Source organism: Lepus europaeus, chromosome 3 (assembly GCF_033115175.1).
Source record: "Lepus europaeus isolate LE1 chromosome 3, mLepTim1.pri, whole genome shotgun sequence".
NCBI lineage: Eukaryota > Metazoa > Chordata > Mammalia > Lagomorpha > Leporidae > Lepus > Lepus europaeus.
In genome coordinates this window covers 106,317,000-106,338,634 of record NC_084829.1, presented here as the reverse complement: position 1 = coordinate 106,338,634, position 21,635 = coordinate 106,317,000, and the positions used below count along the sequence as shown (strand labels likewise).

General features: G+C 42.3%; 1 protein-coding gene across 1 annotated transcript in view; it reads right to left on the bottom strand.

Annotated features, from left to right (window-relative positions):
• AFG1L (AFG1 like ATPase) overlaps positions 1-21,635 on the bottom strand; it is a 195,011-nt gene that overhangs the window by 59,474 nt on the left and 113,902 nt on the right. Inside the window, exon 8 of the mRNA XM_062187646.1 lies at positions 13,920-14,002. Within this exon, the coding sequence (XP_062043630.1) occupies positions 13,920-14,002 (83 nt within the window). The remainder of the gene's footprint in view (positions 1-13,919; positions 14,003-21,635) is intronic.

The following is a 21,635-nucleotide window of genomic DNA, read 5'->3' as shown; positions in this document are numbered from 1 at the left end:
TAGAGAAATATTAAGGAGACAGGAAGGGTGTTACGGTGCTGCAGGTTAGCCCATCACTTGGGAGGCTTGCATCCCGTATCAGAGTGCCGGTCCTGTTAATGCACTCTGAGAGGCAGTAGATGATGACTCAAGTATTTGGACCCCTGCCACACATGTGGGAGACCCAGATGGATTTCCTGGTTCCTGGCTTCAGCTTGGCCCAGCCCTGGCTGTTGCAGGCATTTGGGAAGCAAACCAGTGGATAGAGTCAATCAATATCTCTGTCTCCAGCTCTCTTTCTCTTCCACTCTGCTCTGTCACTCTGTCTTTAAAGTAGATGAAAATACACAAATACTTTCAAGAAGAAATAATAAGGATTAGCAGAAATTATTGAAATAGAAAAAACAATACAGAAAAACAACAAAATCAAGTCGATTTTTGAAAAAAGAAATCAAAATTAACAAAACTTTAGTGAGATGAACCAAAAATCAGGGATGAAAGAGAGATAATACTGCCAAACTCATAGAAATGAAAAGGAGCTAAAGGTCAAGCTTTTCTAATCCAAGGACCAAAATCCAAAACTTTTTCAGTATCCTGTTCACAAAGTTTCAAATTTCAGATTAGAGATCCTCAATCAATGAAATCTATGCAAATATTTCAAAATAGTCTGAAATCCAAAATATTTCCAGTCTGAAGCATTCTGGATAAGGAATATTCATTCTGTACTATGAATAACTATACCAATGAGTTAATAGCCTGGATGAAATTATCAAATGCCTATAAAGACACAAACTACTGAAACTGACTCAGGAAGAAAAGAAAATCTAAATAGAAGAGGAATGCTTCCAAATTAATTGTACGAGGCCACACAAGAAAACCACTGACCATATCTCCTATGAATACAAACACAAAAATTCTCAACAGCTTATTAGCTAGCCAAATTCAACAATACAAGTAGGTGTATTTACACCTGAAACATAAAATTGATTTGAAATCCAAATATCAGTGAATGAAATACCCTGTATAATGAATGAATGGAGAACCTACATAGACACAAAATAATAATTTTTTAAAAAGATTTATTTATTTATTTATTTGAAAGTTAGAGTTACACAGAAAGAGGAGAGGCAGAGAGAGAGAGAGAGAGGTCTTCCATCCACTGGCTCACTCCCCAGTTGGCCATAATGGCTGCAACTGAGCTGATCCAAAGCCAGAAGCCAGGAGCTTCCTCCAAATCTTTTCACACTGGTTCAGGGGCCCAAAGGCTTGTGCTATCCTCTACTGCTTTCCCAGGCCATAGCAGAGAGCTGGATTGGAAGTGGAGCAGCCAGGGCTTGAACTGGTGCCCCTATGGGATACCAGCACTGCAGGCGGCAGCTTTATCCACTATGCTACAGCACCAGCCCCAAAATAATACATTTATCAAAAATACATACATTTATCAAAGTCCAATACCCCTTCAGGATAAAAACACTCAATAAACTAGGAATAGAAGGAGATGTCCCTAACCTGACAACAGGCATCTATTGGAAACCCAGAGATAACATAATTATAATCAATGGTGAAAAACTAGAGCCTTTCCCCTTAAGATCAGAAACAAAGGCTTCTGTTCAACATCGTGCTGGAGGTTCTAGGTTGAGGAATTAAGCAAGAAAGGAAAAGTAAAACCAGATGGAGAGGAAGATGGAGACTACATCGGCCCATGACCTTTTTTTGTATTTATAAAACCCTAATAAATCTATTAAGAAGCTAATTAGCAAGTTCAGGAGGCTCTAGGTTTTAAGATCAATGTGAAAACCAACTGTATTTCTATGCAGTAGTAATGAAGAAACCAAAAATGAAATTAATAAAATCATTTCATTTCTGCCAGCATCAAAAAGAATCAAAACTTATGAATAAATTTAATAAAAGAATTATAAGACTTACATATTGGAAACAATAAAACATTGTTGAAAGAAATTAAAGACTAAAATAAATGAGAAGGCATTTGTTACAGGATAAACTCCAAAAAGACATGTCAAAGTCCTAACCCCATGTAACTACAAAAATGACCTTATTTTGAAATAGGCACTTTGCAGATATAATAAAGTTAAAATGAGATTATATTGCATATTACTCATTACTAATTAGAAAATCTAAATTAGCAAAATAATCTTTAAAAAAAATCTAAAATAGCAAAACACCCAAAGCAAACTACTTCATAAAGAAAAGAGGCTGGTTACTCTTCCTCCTCTAATAAAGCCACCAGGATTCAATCATGTGGTTCCCCCCAGTGACCTTATCTAATCTTAACTACTTCCTAAAAGCCCCAGTTCTAAACATCACCATCAAATTAAGTTTGTATCATCTTAGCATTCCACATGAAGCCTTGGGGACCCTCAAACTGTATCAAAACCATAGCATACTCGATTGGGGTGGTCTCTAATGATTGGTGCACTTATGTGAAAAGCAAATTTGGACACAGAGACACACAGAGAGAACAGTATCTGAAATCAGAGGCAGAGGTTGGAATGAGGCTTTTCCAATGCCAAAGACTGCTTCCAACAACCAGAAGAAGCCAGGAGAGAGGCACGAACAGATTCTCTTTTAAGACGCTCAGAAGAAACCAGCTTGCCAACACTCGAAACTTTGAGCACAGTGACAGAGAGTGAATTTCCGTTATCCTAACCCACTGCTTTGTGGGGCTTTGTTATGGCAGGCTTAGGTACAACACGCCATCTCACGCTCATGGGTTGGAAACTTATATTATTATGATGGCCATATTTCTGAAAGGATTTATAGGTTCAATATAATCCTTATTAAAATTCCAGCTGGCTTTTTTAGTAGAAATTAACAAACTGCTAGTAAAATTCATGTGAGCATTAAAAGGATTCAGAATAGCCAAAACAATCTTGGGGAGAGAAAAAAGAACAAAGTTGGAGGGTTCACACTTCCTGATCTCAATACTTAGTCCAGAGTTAAAGTAATCAAGACAGTGTAGTAGCAGCATAAGAACAGACAAAATCAGTGGAACATGAGGGTATTTTAAAAATTCTTGGAATATATATATCATGAAGAAACTATGGATTTCAAATTTTTCCACCAAAATAAACTTATCTTTCCATGAGCATTTTGAAGTACCCCTACATAATTGCAGGTCCAGAAATAAGTCTTCACATTTATAGTCAGTTGATTTTCAACAAGGATGTCAACACAATTCAATAAATAGGACAGTCTTTTCAACAAATGTTGCAGAGATGACTGGGTATCAATATAAAAGAGAATGTGGTCAGATCCCTACCTAACCATAATTTTGTAAAAATTAACTAAAAAGGAATCATACTCCTAAATGTGAGAGCTAAAACCATAAAACTCTTAGAAGAAACATAGATATACATCTTTCTGACACCTTGGATTAATTAAAGGTTTTTAAAATATGATACCACAAGCACAAGAAACAAAAAATATGAATAGAAGAGCATCAAAATTGTGTTTGTCCTTCAAAACACACCATACAGAAAATAAAAAGACAAACCACAGAATGTGAGGATATTTTTGCAAATTGTATATCTGACGAGAAAACTGTGCCTAACATACATAAAGAACACTTAAGTTCAATTCAACAATAAAAAGACAAATGACCCAATTTTAAAAATGAGAAAATACCTAAATAGATTTTTTTTTCCTAAGAAGATACACACAAATTGCTATAGTTGTATGAAAAGATGGTTAACATCATTAGCCATCAGAGAAATGCAAATCAAAGTCACAATGAGATATCATTTCATACCCATTAGGATGGCATTTGGGTTTGAATTATACCTCCTAAAAAGATATGTAGAGGGGCCAGCACTGTGGCGTAGCGGGTAAAGCCGCCTCCTGTAGTGCCAGCATCCCATATGGGCATCGGTTCAAGTCCCAACTGCTCCACTTCTGATCCAGCTCTCTGCTATGCCCTGGGAAAGCAGTAGAAGATGGCCAAGTCCTTGGGCCCCTGTACCCACATGGGAGACCTGGAAGAAGCTCCTGGCTCCTGATCAGCACAGCTCTGGTAGTTGCAGCCAACTGGGGAGTAAACTAGTGGATGGAAGACCTCTCTCTCTCTCTCTCTCTCTCTCTCTCTCTGCCTCTCCTCTCTGTAACTCTGAGTTTCAAATAAATAAATAAATCTTTTATTTATTTATTTATTTATTTATTATTTTTGACAGGCAGAGTGGACAGTGAGAGAGAGAGAGAGAGAGAGAGAGAGACAGAGAGAAAGGTCTTCCTTTTGCCATTGGTTCACCCTCCAATGGCCGCCGCGGCCAGCGCACTGTGGCCAGCGCACCGCGCTGATCTGAAGGCAGGAGCCAGGTGCTTCTCCTGGTCTCCCATGGGGTGCAGGGCCCAAGCACTTGGGCCATCCTCCACTGCACTCCCTGGCCACAGCAGAGAGCTGGACTGGAAGAGGGGCAACCAGGACAGAATCCAGCGCCCCGACCGGGACTAGAACCCAGTGTGCCGGCGCCGCAAGGCGGAGGATTAGCCTATTGAGCCGCGGCGCCCGCCAAAATAAATAAATAAATCTTAAAAAAAAAAAAAAAACAACCACTCCTTCAAAAAAAAAAAAAAAAAAGATTTGTGGAATTTCCTAACCCCCCAGTACCTCAAAATGTGACCTTACTTGGAGATAGTGCCATTGCAGATGTAATTAGTTAAATGGTCCCTTAATTCAGTATGACTAGTATCCTTAGAAAAAGAGGAAGGAAACACATAAAAAGATGGCATAGTGGTGACAGAGGCAGAGATTGGAGTGATGCATCTACAAGCTAAGGAACACCAAGTATCAACACCAAATTATAGAAGTTACAAGGAGCGAGGAAGAATTCACTCCTAGAAGTTTCCCTGAGAACACAGTCTTGCCAATGCCTTGACTTTGGATAACTGGTCTCTGGAATTGTGAGACTTTTTTTTTTTTTTCCCTTTTCTTGTGTTATTTGAAAGGCAGAGAAAGAGAGGAAGAGAGAGAGAGAGAGAAATCTTCCATCTGCTGGTTCACTCCCCAAATGCCCTCAATAGCTGGAGCTAGTCCAGGTCAAAGCTGGGAGCCAGAAACTCTATCCAGGTTTCCAACCTGGATGTCAGAGATCTGTCTACTTGAGCCATCACCTGTACATTAGCAGGAAACTAGATCGGAAGCAGAGGAGCCAGGACTCAACCAGGCACTCCAATATGGAATGTGGGCATTCCAAGCAGCTATTTCATCACTGTGCCAAACATCTGCCTCAGAGGGAACAAATTTCTGACATTTTAAATTGACCAGTTTATGGTATTTTATGACAGATGCACTAATCAAAGAAACAGATAACAAAATAATAATTATTGGTTTAGATAAGAGAAATTGGAATCCTTATATTCTATCAGTAGGACTATAAAATGATAAAGCTTTGTAAAACAGTCTATAAGTTAATCAGGAGTCTAAATATAGAATTACTACACAACCCAGTAACCCTATTCTCAAGTCCATACAATAGAAATGAGAATAAGTTCACACCAAACATGTACAAGAATGCTCACTGCTGCATTGTTTACAATAGCCAAAAAGCAGAAACAATCCAAATGTCTATCAACTGAAAAATGGACAAATAAAAAGCATGTGTTGGTACAAAAAGATTACTTAGCAATGAAAAGGAGTGAGGTTCTGACCCATGCTACAACACAGGCGAACTTCACACATGCTGATGTTAACTGGAGGTCAATCACCAAGAACAACATCCTGTGTGACTCATTACATGAACTGCCGTGACAGGCAGAGCTGGTGGATGTGGGCAGCAACAATGGATCAAGGATGCAGAGTTTCTTCTGGGGATGAGCAAACACTCTAAACTGATTGTGGTAATCACTGTACGGTTCTGTGAATATACTAAAACCCACTGACTTGTACACTTTCAGATGGGTGAATTATGTGTGAATTATATCCTGATAAAACTGTAAAAGCAAATTTTAAATATAAATATAACACCTTTGTCACATTTAACAAAGTTAATAATTCTTCAATGTCAAGAAATACACAGTTAACGTTTAAATCTCTTGGATTGCCCCATAATTTTTGGTTTTGTTTCCTTTTTGGTTTTCTTCTCACCGTTTGTTTGACTCAGGATCCATATAAGATTCCTACCCTGCCGAAGGCTATTATATTCCTTACGTCTCTAACTTACAGGTTCCCTCTTCTATCTCTTTTTTTCTTATTTGTTACAGAAGCAATTTATTTGTCATTAAAACAAATCTGTAGTCTGTTTCGGTGAATGTTCTCACATGATGTTACTTAACATATTCCCTTGCACCTGCATTTTCTGCAAACTGATAAAATTCAGGGTTCTATTTTTGTGGCAATTATTGTAGAATATGATCATTAGCTAGGTCCATTAAATTATGAGGGTTTTGCAAAACGGTGATATTCTAGTTGTACTCTAACTCTGCCACCCTTTTTACACTTGTTACTTGTGAAACTTCTATAGAGAGAAGCTTCCTTCATTAACAACTTTGCTATATTAAGGATTGGTTAATTTTTAAAAGGCACCGAAAACACTTGATTTTTTTTCTTTTATTTATTCATTTTCAGAACAACAGGTTAGAGACTTCAGTTTCTGGTCATGATGGATTAACAAGGACCCAAGTTTACTTCTGCCTTAACCACCTAGAAATGGTCTAAAATATATTCAGTGCTGGTGTGCAGGCAAGGATGACCATAATTCCAGGACGGCAATCCCCAGGAAGGTTAACAAACACGGTGAACCACTATTCACTGTCTGTTCCCAGGCTTCAGAAGCAGAGACCCAGAGCCAAGGGGACTCTCCTCCAGAGCGGAGGAAACAGAATTCAGCTTTGGGGATCCCATGGCAGCACAACTTCACAAGGTAGAAAACGGGAAAGTGGGACACAGAGAGCGAGGGCCAGTGATCTACTGAGGGGCCCCTGGAGTTGCCACCTGAGTACTGCTCAGCGCAGGGGGAGACCCACACTGGGGTGACGCAGCATCACCCGCTGAGCTCAGGAGTGACCAGATAGTCCATGTCCACTCCAGGAATGGTGCAAAGCCCTACTACACCTAGGGTATCAAGGAGAATCCTCAGAAATGACTGGTCATGGAAGAAACACACTGCACTCCTATTTCACAAAGCCTAGCTCAGAAGGATAATATTGCTTCTGTGTGATGTGATTATGTCCCAGAACAAAGCCCTAAAATAATGAAAGGACTACAAAAACTCTAGCATTCAACAATGCAAAATTCATAGTGTCTGACATCCAATAGAAAATGAGAAGCAGGAAAAGAAATTCATAAAAAAGATAGAAATCCATCCTTAGAAACAGACCCAGAAATAATGTTGATGATGGAATTAAAGACAAAGACATGAAAACAGTGACTATAAATATACCTCGTATGCTCAATAAGGTAGAAAAGGGCATGAGTATAAAAATAGACAAGATATCTTTAAAAAGACCCAAGTTGAGCTTCTAGAAAGGAAAAACACCACATCCTAAGGTGAATAATATATGGGAAGGGATTACAAGCAGATTAGATCACGGCAAAGGAAACCACCAAAAATGCAACACAGAAAAAAGACTGGAAAAAATGGACAGGGCATCAGTGACCTGTGGGACAACACAAAGGGGTCTAATGCAGATACAACTGGAGTCTCAGGAAGTGGAGAGGAGGACAGGATGCAGAAAAATAGGGGGAAAACTGCTCTCAGACAAAAACTCTAAATCCACAATTCCAAGAACCACACAGTCAACTCGAAAGAAAGAAAGAGAGAGAGAGGGAAAGAGAGGAAGAGAGGAAGGGAGGGAGGGAGGGAGGGAGCGAGGGAGAAGGAAAGATGGAAGGAAGAAAGAAAAGCAAAAGGGAAGGGAGGGGAAGGGGAGGAGAGGGGAGGCAAGAAGAAGACCACCACACCAAGGCACAGTGTAATCAAACTGCTTAAAACCAATGATAGTAAGAAATTGTCGTCACAGCCAGTGATAAGATTTATGTCCTTATGCAAAAAAAGGTGCAGGTCGGAAGATAATCAAGTGATATTGTTAAAGTGCAGGAAGAAAGAAAGGAATAAAGGGAGGGAGGGGGAGAGGAAGAAAGTCCTGCCAACCTTACTTAGCTAGTTAGCAAAAATATTTCAGAAATAAAAGCAAAACAAGGACTTTTTGAGATATGAGACATATAAAACATGACAAAACTCATCCTTAGAAGATCACTACTGCCAAAAAATGAAAGTTCGGCCAGCGCTGTGGCTTAACAGGCTAATCCTCCGCCTTGCGGCGCTGGCACACCGGGTTCTAGTCCCGGTCGGGGCGCCGATCCTGTCCCGGTTGCCCCTCTTCCAAGCCAGCTCTCTGCTGTGGCCAGGGAGTGCAGTGGAGGATGGCCCAAGTCCTTGGGCCCTGCACCCCATGGGAGACCAGGAGAAGCACCTGGCTCCTGCCATCGGAACAGCACAGTGCGTCGGCTGCAGCGCGCCAGCCGCAGTGGCCATTGGAGGGTGAACCAACGGCAAAAAGGAAGACCTTTCTCTCTGTCTCCCTTTACTGTCCACTCTGCCTGTCCAAAAAAAAAAAAAAAAGTTAAAGTTCTTCAGAAAAAAGGAAAAGCATACTAGACAGAAATTCCAATCTATACAACCTAATAAAGAGTACAAGACATGATAAATATGTAGGTGAAGACTTTTATCTTAAAAATCACTTTAGGGGCCGGTGCTGTGGCGTAGCTGGTAAAGCCACTGCCTGCAGTGCTGGCATCCCATATGGACGCTGGTTTGAGTTCTAACTGTTCCACTTCAGATCCAGCTCTCTGCTGTGGCCTGGGAAAGCAGTAGAAGATGGCCCAAGTCCTTGGGCTCCTGCACCCGCCTGGGAGACCTGGAAGAAACTCCTGGCTCCTAGCTTTGGATCAGTACAGCTCCGGCTGTTACGGCCAATTAGGGAGTGAACCAGCGGATGGAAGATCTCTCTCTCTCTCTCTCTGCCTCTCCTCTCTGTGTAACTCTTTCAAATAAATAATCTTTAAAAAATCACTTTAAAAATTACTTAAGCAAAAATATAAGCAATGTACTATGCACTTTATACATAACAAAATAATGACATGTCGTGGGTGTTTGGTGCAGTGGTTAAGTTGCTGCCTGGGATGCTCATGTCTTATTGGAGTGCCTGGTTGACTCCCAGCTACCCCACTTCCCATTTCAATTTCCTGCTAGGGCACACATTGGGAGGCAGTAGGTGATGACTTAAGTCCTTGGGTCCCTGCCACCCAGTGGAGACCTGGATGGAGTTCCAGGCTTCTGGTTTCATCCTGGCCCAGGCCTGGCTATCACTGACATTTGGGAGCAAACCAGCAGATGGAAGAGCATGCTTTCTCTCTCTCTCTCTCTCTCTCTCTCTCTCTCTTTTTCTCTGTGTGACTGTGTGTGTGTGTGTGTTTCTCTCTCCCTTTCAAATAAATATAAAAGTAAATAATAAAAACAAATGAAATCCTTTGTCTCTGACCTGGGTCTCTGTGTTTTCTGCAAGCATCCAGGAACCAGTAAGAGATAAATCCATTAGATCATAAATAGGATAAAATAAAATCCCAGGGCCAATGCTTGCCCCTGCTTAATGTTTAGCTAAAAATCTTCCCTGGAGGGTGCAGTGTCTGTGTGGAGGGCGGGGTGTTTGTATGTGAGTGTGGTGGAGATACGGTATCTGAATGGGAAACACCCCCCACTCCAGTTCCTTCAACAGACTTGGCAGAAAATAAGAACCCACACAGTTCCTGAATGAAGAAGAAAAACAAGGGGAGTAAGGGTGAGTCCCAGGAGATCTGAACTCCTCTCCTCAAGAAAGCGGTTGCCATTCACAGAAGTGAGGACAAAACGGCCCCAACATGGCCTGGGGCAGCATTGTGTGGAGCCCTTGGCATGGTGCTTCCTGTTTGGAAGGACACGCTCATTGCATACATAAAATAACCTCTAGCACCAGCAGCTGCAAGCAGAGAGCAAACCTGAAGCAGTCAGATTCTCTGAAGGCACGGATGGGATGGCGCCAACTGGACTGGTCCAGGAAGCAAACCAGATGCAAACTTGCGGCTCAGTGCTGGACTGAGAGGGGCATGCTTGGATTTTGGCAAACCACATTCCACAGGGATCTCATTGGGCCCTATCCACCACGCAACCAGGAAGAAACTGCCTGTACTCGTCTCAGCTGATCGTGCAGCTGCCACAGAATGAAAAACTGGACAACCACGGGATATTTTAATCTGTGCAACACTTTGGATATTTGTGTTCAAGCTCTCTGTGGCTTGTAACTTACTAAATTTAAATTCTGTGCTACATATGAGATTTGAAACTTTTCTTTTTTTAAAAAATTTATTTACTTTATTTGAAAGGCAGAGTTACAGAAACAGAGAGAGAGAGAGAGAGAGAGAGGGGTCTTTTATCCGCTGGTTCTTTCCCCAAATGACTGTAATGGAGGGGCTGGGCCAGGCTGAAGCCAGCAGCCAGGAGCTTCATTCGAGTTTCCCACATGGGTGCAAGGGCCCAAAGATTTGGGCCTTCTCCCACTACTTTCCCAGGCACATCTGCAGGGAGCTGGATGGGAAGTGGAGCAGCTGGGACTCAACCCAGCAGCCATATGGGATGCCGGCGTCACAGGCAGTAGTTTGACCTGCTACGCAACAACACTGGCCCCAAAATTTCTTGAGATGGGCCACATACATCTGGAACTTACAAAAGTGCTCTAGTATTTCTATATTTTATGTGATATGAAGCTACAACTGGGGGAGAGTGTTTAGCCTAGCATTTAAAATGATAGTTAGGTAGCCCACATCCCACATCAGGTACCTGGATTCAATTCCCAGCTCCAGTCCTGCATCCAGCTTCCTGCTGATGCAGACCCTGGGGGACAGGGAGGATGGCTCAAGTAATTGGCTTCTTGCCACTCACATAGGAGACCTGGATTGAATTTCTGGCTCCCAGCTTCAGCCCAGCCCAAGCTTGGCCATTGAGGGCATTCGGGGAGTGAATCAGCAGATAGAAGCTTTCTGTCTCTGTTAATCTGCTACTCAGTAATAATAATAATAATAATAATAATAATAAATTACATACAAATAAGCAATGTTTTGTTTTGTTTTGACAGGCAGAGTGGACAGTGAGAGAGAGAGACAGAGAGAAAGGTCTTCCTTTTTCCATTGGTTCACCCCCCAATGGCCGCTGTGGAAGCCAGGAGCCAAGTGCTTCTCCTGGTCTCCCATGCAGGTGCAGGGCCCAAGGACTTGGGCCATCCTCCACTGCACTCCCGGGCCACAGCAGAGAGCTGGACAGGAAGAGGAGCAACCCGGGACAGAATCCAGCGTCCCAACCGGGACTAGAACCCGGTGTCCCGGCACTACAGGCGGAGGATTAGTCTATTGAGCCGAGGTGCCCGCCAAACAATATCTTTTGTTTAAAGATTTATTTATTTGAGACGCAGAGTTACAGAGAGAGAGAGGGAGGGAGGGAAAGGTCTTCCATTCATTGGTTCACTCCCCAAATGGCCGCAATGGCCAGAGTTGGACTGATCCAAAGTTAGGAGCCAGGAGCTTCTTCCAGGTCTCCCACGTGGGTGCAGGGGCCCAAGCACTTGGACCATCTCCTATTGCTTTCCCAGGCTATTAGCAGGGAGCTACATGGGAAGTGGAGCAGCTTGGACTCGAACTGGCACCCATATGGGCTGCCGGAACCCCAGGCAGAGGCTTAACCTACTATGCCACAGTGCCAGCCCCCAGATAAGCAATGCTTTATATGAATTACTTCTTGTGGAACCCAAACAATATTATGAACTATAGATTGTTCCATATAAACATTGGGGTAGTTTTTAAAATCTCCAGGAGTCCTTGTTATCATTTGGATTGCATTTTTGGACATTTTTTATTGGCTCTGGAAAGTTAGACTAGTAAATTACAGAGGGAATGAATATTTCTACTTAGCTAAAAGTTATATGTGAGATTCTACCTATAGGAAATTCTGAGATAGAGTGCTTGGAAGGAAGCTAGAATTTTGTTTTTTCTTTTCAGGCAGTTGGGGTTCCAGTGAAATTGACAAGGGGACAGTATGGACTCACATATTCATGAACCAATTTCAGATATTGGGTCAGAAGGGAATAAAGAGAAATATGTTAAAACATAGGGTAATAAATAGCATAACACATTAAGGTCTATGACAGGGGGGAATTAAGTTTTCCTATTCGAGCAAGATAAAAAGAAAATTAAACCTGAAATATTAACATGGTCTCAGGAAACTTTTTAATAATTTATTTGAGCACAGTGACAGAAGGAGAAGGAGAGACAGTGAGAGGAAGAGATCTTCCGTCTGCTGGTTCATTCCCCAAAGGCCTGCAACAGCTGGGGGCTGGGCAGGCTGCAGCTGGGAGCCAGGAACTCAGTCGAGGTTGCTGCCACCCCAATTTTTGAGCCATCACCACTGCCTCCCGGGGTCCACATTAGCACGAGCTGGTGCCAGGGATCAAACCCATGTTCTCCAGTGTGGGACCTGGGTTTCTGAACCATCAGGCCAAATGTCCGCCCCAGGATTGTGCTACTTTCATCAGGAAGAGAAAAGAGAACACAAGGCAAGTCAGAGAGAGAACAACGGCTGTGGGCCAAGCCCAAGCACCCTTCCATCTCCAGGAAATCCTCCCAAGGCTGCTTTAGCTGTGATGTAGACCCAGCTCCCATCTTTCCTGAGCGGCCTTCTCACTAGGAAAATGCTGTAATTCTTCCACAAAGGAGACACTTTGTGGGAAGACAAGGACCAAGAAATAAAGGATATAGAGAATAATACTAATTCATTTCTAGATACTATATACCTGGAATATCAAGAAATAAAAGTCAGGGGAAGGTTTCCAATATCAAAAAAAAGCAGAAAACACCAACATAAAAGAAACTGAGATTTAAAAAAAAAAGTCCAAGTTAAAGCAGGAGAAACAAGTGGTGTGAGAATTTTTTTAAATTACAAAGTACTTTAAAGACAAAGTACTTAAGGGTAGATGAAGAAGCTCCTATAATAATCATCAGAATCTGAATAATAAACTGAAATAGTCCCCTTGGTGCATTGTAAAGTAGGCAATTCTAATTATGTGATTTTTCTAGCTAATTTCTGCTTCAAAAACAGTAAAGTGCTTCTGCTTACAAGGTGGCAGAGACAAGAACTTTTCTGAGCCTCTCACATGCACGTTGTCATCAAAATTTAAATTACCGGAAACATGCCTTTTAGCTAAATTACAATTAGCCCTTGGACAGGTCTGTGTACTGAGAACCCACACGTGCCAAGCACTGCTGGCACAGACGAAACACCAGTTTGCTCTGCAAAGCACTTTTTTCCTTCTCAGGTTCTCACAAATGACACTTTACAGCAAACTATTTTTGTTTTTCACCATTAACTGAATGCATCTATTATTATAAATGGCTCCCACTCAGCAGAATCCTTATATCCAGTTGTATGTGTATATGCTATATATCTTACATTCGTTCCATATGAAAGTCAATCAACAATGATAAATACAAACAGATTGCCTGACAAAATAAACCAATTTTGGAAAACTAGAAATGGCACACTTATTAGAAGATGTCCACAAATAATTAATTACTTTATCACATTAAAGATATTCTTTTAATATTAGAGGCTCTTGTGAGGCTACTCATTACTTTCTAACCATCTGTCATCACTCCTCCCCAAAAAACTAATTAGGTTTTCATCCAATCACACATTACAAATGATGCAAATATGGATAGTGAAACATAGCTTAAACAAGTTAACATCACAACATTCTGTAGTTTAAAAACCACATGCTTCAGAACCAGGCTTTCACATTCCAATAATTAAACTCATTTTTTTCTCGCTGTTTCCTGATTAATTATCAAATGTTAAACTTAGAACTTTTTTTAAAAATAAAAGAAAAAGCAAAGCAAAGCTACTTACAGGTAGTAGAGTTTTCCTGCAGCAGGGAGGTCCCTTTTTCGGTAATCTACTCCAGAATCTAGCTGCACCGTGTTACAGTATTCCTACAATCCAAACACAAAGTCTTTTCAATAAGTAGTGGCTCAGAATTATTATCTTTCTGGTTTTTTTTTAATTTCTTGAAAATTTCCTTCAGTAGAATAATGCAATGAGATTGGAACAAAACAATAGAACTCACGCGAGATACATAAAATTGAAGTTGTGAGATGAGACATATATCAAGCCAATGGAATATGAGTTTTAAAAAAATTAAGATTTGAGGCCAATGTTGTAGCATAGCAGGTAAAGCTACTGCCTGTGACTCTAGCATCCCATATGGGCGCTGGTTCGTGTCCTGGCTACTCCACTTATGATCTAGCTCCCTGCTAATGGCCTGGGAAAACAGTGGAAGATGGCCCAAATGTTGGGCTCCTGCCAACCCATGTGGGAGACATGTATGGAGCTCTTGGGTTCTGGCTCCTGGCTTTGGCCTGGCCCAGTCCCGATTTGGGGAGTGAACCAGAGGATGGAAGGTAAATTCTCTCTCTCTCTCTCTTCCTCTCCCTATGTAACTCTTTCAAATAAATAAATCTTTTTTTTAAATTAAGATTTATATCATGCCTTTCTGAACTTCACTAAATTAGTGTTGACAGAAAATCTCCCAAATAGCTGCACAACTATTTTCTTACATAGTCCCATCTCATTACCTGGAATGAGAAGCTGGAGACTACCAGAAAGAATCACTCATGGGTCTTCAGCACCCTGACAGCGAGACACAGTCTAAGAGGGCTGAGCCAGGACACTGGTATCCACATCCGGAACCAGTGACTGTTCTAAAATGATGCTGCACACACCCTCACCTGCCCTTCACTTTTTTTTTTAAAGATTTATTTATTTGAAAGTCAGAGTTACACAGAGAGAGGAGAGAGAGAGAGAGGAGAGAGAGAAAGAGGTCTTCCATCTGATGGTTCACTCCCCAATTGGCCACAATAGCCAGAGCTGCACCAATCCAAAGCCAGGAACCAGGAGCCTCTTCCAGTTCTCCCACGTAGGTGCAGAGGCCCAAGGACTTGGGCCATCTTTCACTGCTTTCCCAGGCCATAGCAGAGAGCTGGACCGGAAGTGGAGCAGCCAGGTCTTGAACCGGCGCCCATATGGGATGCCAATGCTTCAGGCCAGGGCATTAACCCACTGCGCCACAGCGCTGACCCCTGCCCTCCACTTCTAAACAGCTGCCACTGCCTTTGTCCCTAGTCCCCTCTTTAGCCATCAATGTCTTCAGCATCTTCCACCAAGCCGTCCTGTGCCACTAATGCACTTTGTGCTCCCCCATTACTCCTTTCTTTCCACCCCGTCCCAGCATGCATACGTGCAAACAGCTGCCCCCACACACCCACTACAGCAGCAAATGAGCTTTTGCTATACTTATCTCAGTCAGTCGGATTTTCAGGGGTTTGTGGTAGAGATGTAGGTAGGTAGGTAGGTAGGTAGGTAGGAAGAGAGAGAGAGAACCATCCTAGAGACAATGGTGACTAAGGACTAAGGGTTTTTAGGACAGACTGACCTTTTTGCTTACATTCAAAATGAAAATTGCTTTGTGAAAAGTAATGAGAAAAAAATTTACATTTTAACAAAACTACTGTTTAATGAAACACTCTGCATTTTTCACATCTTAGGGGCTACGGTAATTGTGATGGATTGTATTTTGCAAAGATAGCTGCACTAATCTCTTCACCCCAATATGTTCTCTTACAGTATGATGCTGAAATTCCAGCCAACAAGAAGTGGGGTCTGTGTCACAGCCTCTGGCTCTTGGGACCACGGTAGAAATGATGCTGTGTAGTAATATCCTACGGGACATTTGAGGCAGCTGCTTCCTACTGGCTAGAATATTTGCTGTGGAACCCTGAAATGTCAGAGAAGCATCCTGCAGCCTACGGGCCGCTATGCTGTTAGAAAGCTAAAATAAGGCATTTGGAGAGAGGCCCTGGAGAGACACTCAGATGACATGAATGAAGAGATTGACCAGTCCCCAGCTGTTGCAGCTATAGCTACTGTCATACCGAGGGAGCCAGAACTGCCAGTTGAGCCTTCCTCAAATCCCTGACGCACAGAAGCCAGGAGAGATAATAAAATAATGTTATGTTTGAAGCCTCTGAATTTTGCAGTCATTTGTTATACGGTAGGAGATAACCAGAACAGTAATGTGTGGCCACACCCAAGAAGCAGCCACATCTTTCCTCCCTGAAATTGCAGTGAGGACTGTAAACCATGCAAAGATCAAGGACCGTTGATCATCCGCACTCCAGCGCACAGGCTGCGCTCAGAGCAGTGAGAAGATGTGGCCCTCCTCCAGCACCGTGGGAGACCAATGGTGACCAACCCCATGGAAGGCTTTCCCCAAGACGGAGGGCTTTTCCTGGATACAGAACTGCAGTGGCGCTGGAACATTCTTGGGCCACTTGGGACAGCTGATCATCCTAAGAGTGAAAACTTGGAAGACAACTAGAAGGCTGGTGTAGGTGCTGCGGTTTATATAACAGCAGTTGGGAATTTGATTATCATCAAATAATCGCTAGAAGCTGGTCCTCTAGGGAGGCCTACAGAGCCAACCTTTTGACCTTCACATTTGAAGAGCAACCCCTGGACCTAACAAGGCCTGGGCTCCCTACAGTGCACTTGGCTTGATGTCCCTAGTTCATCATGCCAAGGAGCTCACACCCACTCCCCAGCCTCCCTCAGTCAGGACCTCGCTCCTATTACCCATCTCGACAGAAGGGGGTTCAGAATACATGCATTCCTCTATCTCCTTGCTTCATATGGCCTGTGTACAAAGAAAAAAAAAATTGAGTCTTAAATCTGTCTTCTTCTAAACTACTTTGAGTAATACAGTAAGCCTGGGGAAAGAGGTACACCCTGCCCTTTGCTCCTGCTATAACTGCAGGGGCTCAGCACCCCATGCAAAGAAAGAAGGATGTGTTCCTGTCTAGGGAGCACTTCCCGCTCTATCTCTCTGAGGGAAATCTGCCCTGACACCATAACCAAGAGAAAACTCTTCATAAGCTACCTACTTTAAACACAACATAATATGCAGTGTAGCAATAGGTTCATACAAATGTATTTGCCCAGGTTCTCGATTTCTTTTTATCTGCAATTTACCTCCTAAGGCTCAATATTCCTAATTTAGTAAAAAAAAAAAAAAAAAAAAAAAAAAAAAAAAATCTTATTTTTTGCCATTAAAAAAATAAAGCTAATGGGAGTTATACAAGCTTCAATTTTGCTTTCTGGGTAACTAACTTCTCTATCATATGAGTGATTAAGCCCTAGCAAATGATTGCATTTGTACATTTGCTAATCACCACTGAGGAATCCCTAATCAGCAGGGGAAAAAAAAAAGAAAGAAAAAGAAAGAAAGAAAAACTAAAACCAAAGCCCTTAGATGTTAGCTCATAATTGTCTGAAAAATACTAACACCAAGTTTACATTTTTAAAGAAAAATAAACCTCAGATTTCCAGATCTTACTTACACTACATTCTTTAAAGCATTTGGCAGAAGGAGGTGAAAGCTAAGCTATTTCCAAGTTAAGCACGAACCTCATCAAAGGGACATGGTCACTAAGGAATCCCTTCATTTCCAGGGATGTTGAAAAGGCCCGTGACCTCTTAGTACCATCCAATTCTAATGCATAGCATAGATCAGTCAAAATGAAATTTATTTTAAAATAGTTTGTATATTGATGTATACAAAAGACAAATACAATCACACAACCTAAAAATGCAATTAGCAAATGAGGAGCGGAAGAGGGGGAGGTGAACACAGCCTTGGGAGCGCAGCGTAAAGCAAAGGCCTTGGCTTGGGAGAAAAGTGACCGGAAGAACGGGACCGCAGCAGCTCACACCGTCGCTGGGACTCCTGTGTGCACTGTATGTTTAGCAATCCTGATCAGTACCACTGAAAAAACAGCCATCTCACAGGAAACTAGATAGTGGTGACTCCATTTCCAGTTGGGACAAAAGAATCATAAATATTGTGGAGAAGTCCTTTAAAACCACAGCATATTAACCTCTTAAGCAAAAGCTGAGATACTAAATAACGATTTGTCTACCTTAAACATTTTATTATAAAAGTGATATTGCTTCCCATAGAAAATTTGGAAAAAGTGGAAAGAAAATAGCTAGATGAATCAAACTTCTTTGCCTTATCTAAGTGATTATATTAAACTGAAAATTAATATTGGTTTTATACATCTCTAATTAGTAAGCAATATTAAGAAAAAATAGTTGAGGCCATTATTGAAGAAATAAAATATTTAAATAACTAAGATCTTTTTATTTAATTCTTTTAAAATGTATTTTTGAACTGAAAAAGGATCTATGTTCATCCTATATGGGCACCGGTTCGTGTTCTGGTTGTTCCACAACCAATCCAGCTCCCTGCTAATTGTCTGGGAAAAGTAGTAGAAGATGGCCCAAATGTTTGGAACCCTGCCACCCAAGTGGGAGACCTAGATGAAGCTCCTGGCTCCTAGCTTTGGCCTGGTCCAGCTCTGGCCATTTGGGCTATCTGGGGAGTGAACCAGCAGATGGAAGGTATTTCTCTCTCTCTCTCTCTCTCTGCCTCTCCCTCTCTCTCTCTGTAATTCTGATTTTCAAATAAATAAATGTACAAGTCTTTCTTAAAAAGCAGAAATTGTCTCCTATCTCCTGCAAAAAATAGTTTGCTTATAGCTTAAATGCTACAAGTTTTTTCTACACCTATGGAGATAATGACGATATAAATAAGATAATCAGAGATGAACAGATACCATATCATATAGGTGGTTCTTTTTTTTTTTTTAAAGGATTTATTTATTTATTTGAAAGGCAGAGTTACAAAGAACCAGAAGCAGAGAGAGAGAGAGAGAGAAAGAGAGAGAGGTCTTCTATCTGCTGATTTACTCCCCAGTTGGCCACAACGGCCAGAGCTGTGCCGATCAGGAGTCAGGAGCTTCTTCCAGGTCGCCCACCCAGATGCAGGGGCCCAAGGGCGTGGGCCATCTTCTACTGCTTTCCCAGGCCATAGCAGAGAGCTGGATCAGAAGAGGAGCAGCCAGGACTTGAACAAGTGCCCGTATGGGATTCCAGCATGGCATGCAGTGGCTTTAACCCCTACACCAGAGTGCTGGCCCCTATACACAGTTCTAAGCTTAACTCTTTGCTATCTTAAAAGTTTAAACTATAGGTTTAAATGCATACTGTACTACATAGTTTTCTTATAATACAATTCCATAAGGAAATGACTAGCAAGACTACAAGAAAGACATTGAACCAAAAATTATTTTAAAAGTGGAAGAGTAGAGTGTCTTTTCAAATTATTTTGAAGTACTATACATCATAACATAACTGATTGAGTCTTACTAATTACTCTCTTAGTTTTAGGTATTTGAAAGGCAAAGAGAGAGAGAAACAGATTGCAAATGGCACTGAAGATTATAGACCAGTGGTTCTCAACACTGGCTGCACATTAGCTCAGCTGGGAAGCATTTGGAGAACACGGATGCCCATGCCCCACTCCCAGATATTCTGGGGAGGTGGGTTTGGTTAACTGATTTCTCCCACCCTGTTCCGTGTTAAGCTTCCTAGTTGTTTCTAATGACAACCACTGGCTTAGCCTAATCAGGTCGCACCTATCATAGGCTCCATCTAAATGGCTACTACACAACAGCATAGAATTGGAGTGTACTTTGGGGAAGCAAGCACAATATTCACCAAGGTAACAAAGCCACAGGACCTCCCATGGTTGCTATTCATGATACTAGAATCACAGAGGGACAGACTGTGGCATTGACTTATTTCTGGTTTACATGTGGGTAAAATAAGAAGAGAAGCAAAGCACCATTACTATGTACCAGGAGGAAAGGACACAGGTATATGGGATGTGCAGACCAATGAATGAGCAAAGGAGAAAAGCAGCATACGATGGAAACAAAGGAGGGGTAAAGCTGGAGAAAGGCAGTCAAACCAAAGCATTTGATTAGATTAAGAGGGCTTTGCAAAAGCTGCATTGAGAATGCACAGGAGGTTCACTCACCAAATGGTCATAATGGCCATGGCTGGTCTGGGCCAAGGCCAGGAGCCCAGAACTCCATGTGGGTTTCCTATGTGGGTGACAGGGGCCCAAGTACTCGGGTCATCTTCTACTGCCTTCCTAGGCATATTAGCAGGAAGTTGGATCTGAAGCTGGGTAGCCAGGATTCTATCTGATGCTCAGATATGGTATGCTAGGATCCCAGGTGGCTTGACTTACTGAGCCACAACACCAAAACGGATTTCCAAATTTTTGCACCAAAATAAACTTAACTTTTAATTCCATTTTCCACAAACTTATTGAAGTTTCCTAGTATTTTCAAAGTAACTGGATTCCTGCCCTCCTCTGAAAAAAGGCAAAGCCTCAGCATCTGATAGAAGACCTGAGCAGCCCTCAAGTGGAGCAAGGAAGCCCAGCATAACGTGTCTCTGCCAGTGTCTAGAACTCTGAGATGGCACATAGTGCATCACTCTCATCACCTATAAAAGGAAAGGCAAGGGGCCAGCTCTGTGGTACAGCGGGTTAAAGCCCTGGCCTACAGCACTGGCATCCCATATGGGTGCTGGTTTGAATCCCAGCTGCTCCACTTCCAATCCACCTCTCTGCTATGGCCTGGGAAAGCAGTAGAAGATGGCACAAGTCCTTGGGCCCCTGCACCTGCGTGAGAGACCCAGAGGAAGATCCTGACTCCTGGCTTCAGATCAGCTTAGCTCTGGCCATTGTCACCATCTGGGAAGTGAACCAGTGGATGGAAGACCTCTTTTTCTCTCTCTCTTTCTCTGTGTCTCTACTTCTCTGTGACTCTTTCAAATAAATAAAATAAATCTTTAAGAAAAAAAAAAAAAAAAGGAAAGGCAAGGGGCAAGCATTTGGCTTAAGATGCCACTTGGGACAACTACATCCCATATGGGAATGCCTGGGTCCAGACCCAGCTCTGTTCCTGATAACAGCTTCCTGCTAATGCATACACTGGGAGGCAGGAGGGTTATGGCTCAAGTCCTTGGGTTCCCAGATGGGAGATCTGGATTGAGTTCTTGGCTATCAGCTTCAACCCAGTCCAACCCTGGCTGTTGTGGGTCCTTTGGAGAGTGAAGCGGCAAGCAGATTTTTCTCTCTCTTTTTGCCTTTCAAATAAACTAAAAATATATATTTAAAAAAAAAAGGAAAGGTGAAACATCCAAGTGTAATAACTGCTCTGGTTTAACCATAGATTCAGAATGAGGTTGATTTACTTTCTTTCATGTTCTCTCTCTTTTAAGATTTATTTATTTATTTGAAAGATAGAGTCACAGAGAGGCAGAGGGTGGGAGGCAGGGAGAGAGGGAGGGGGGAGTGAGGGAGAGAGGGAGAAAGCGAGAGGGAGAGGGAGAGGGAGAGAGAGATTCCATCTGCTGGTTCACTCCCCAGATGGCCACAGCAGCAGGAGCTGCGCTGATCCAAAGCCAGGACCCAGGAGACTCCTCTGGGTCTCCCACATGGGCACAGGAGCCCAAAGACTTGGGCCATCTTCTACTGCTTTCCCAGGCCATAGCAGAGAGCTGGATCAGAAATGGAGCAGCCAGGACTCTAACTGGTGCCCATATGAGATGCCAGTACTGCAGGTGGTGGCATTACCCGCTACACCACGGTGC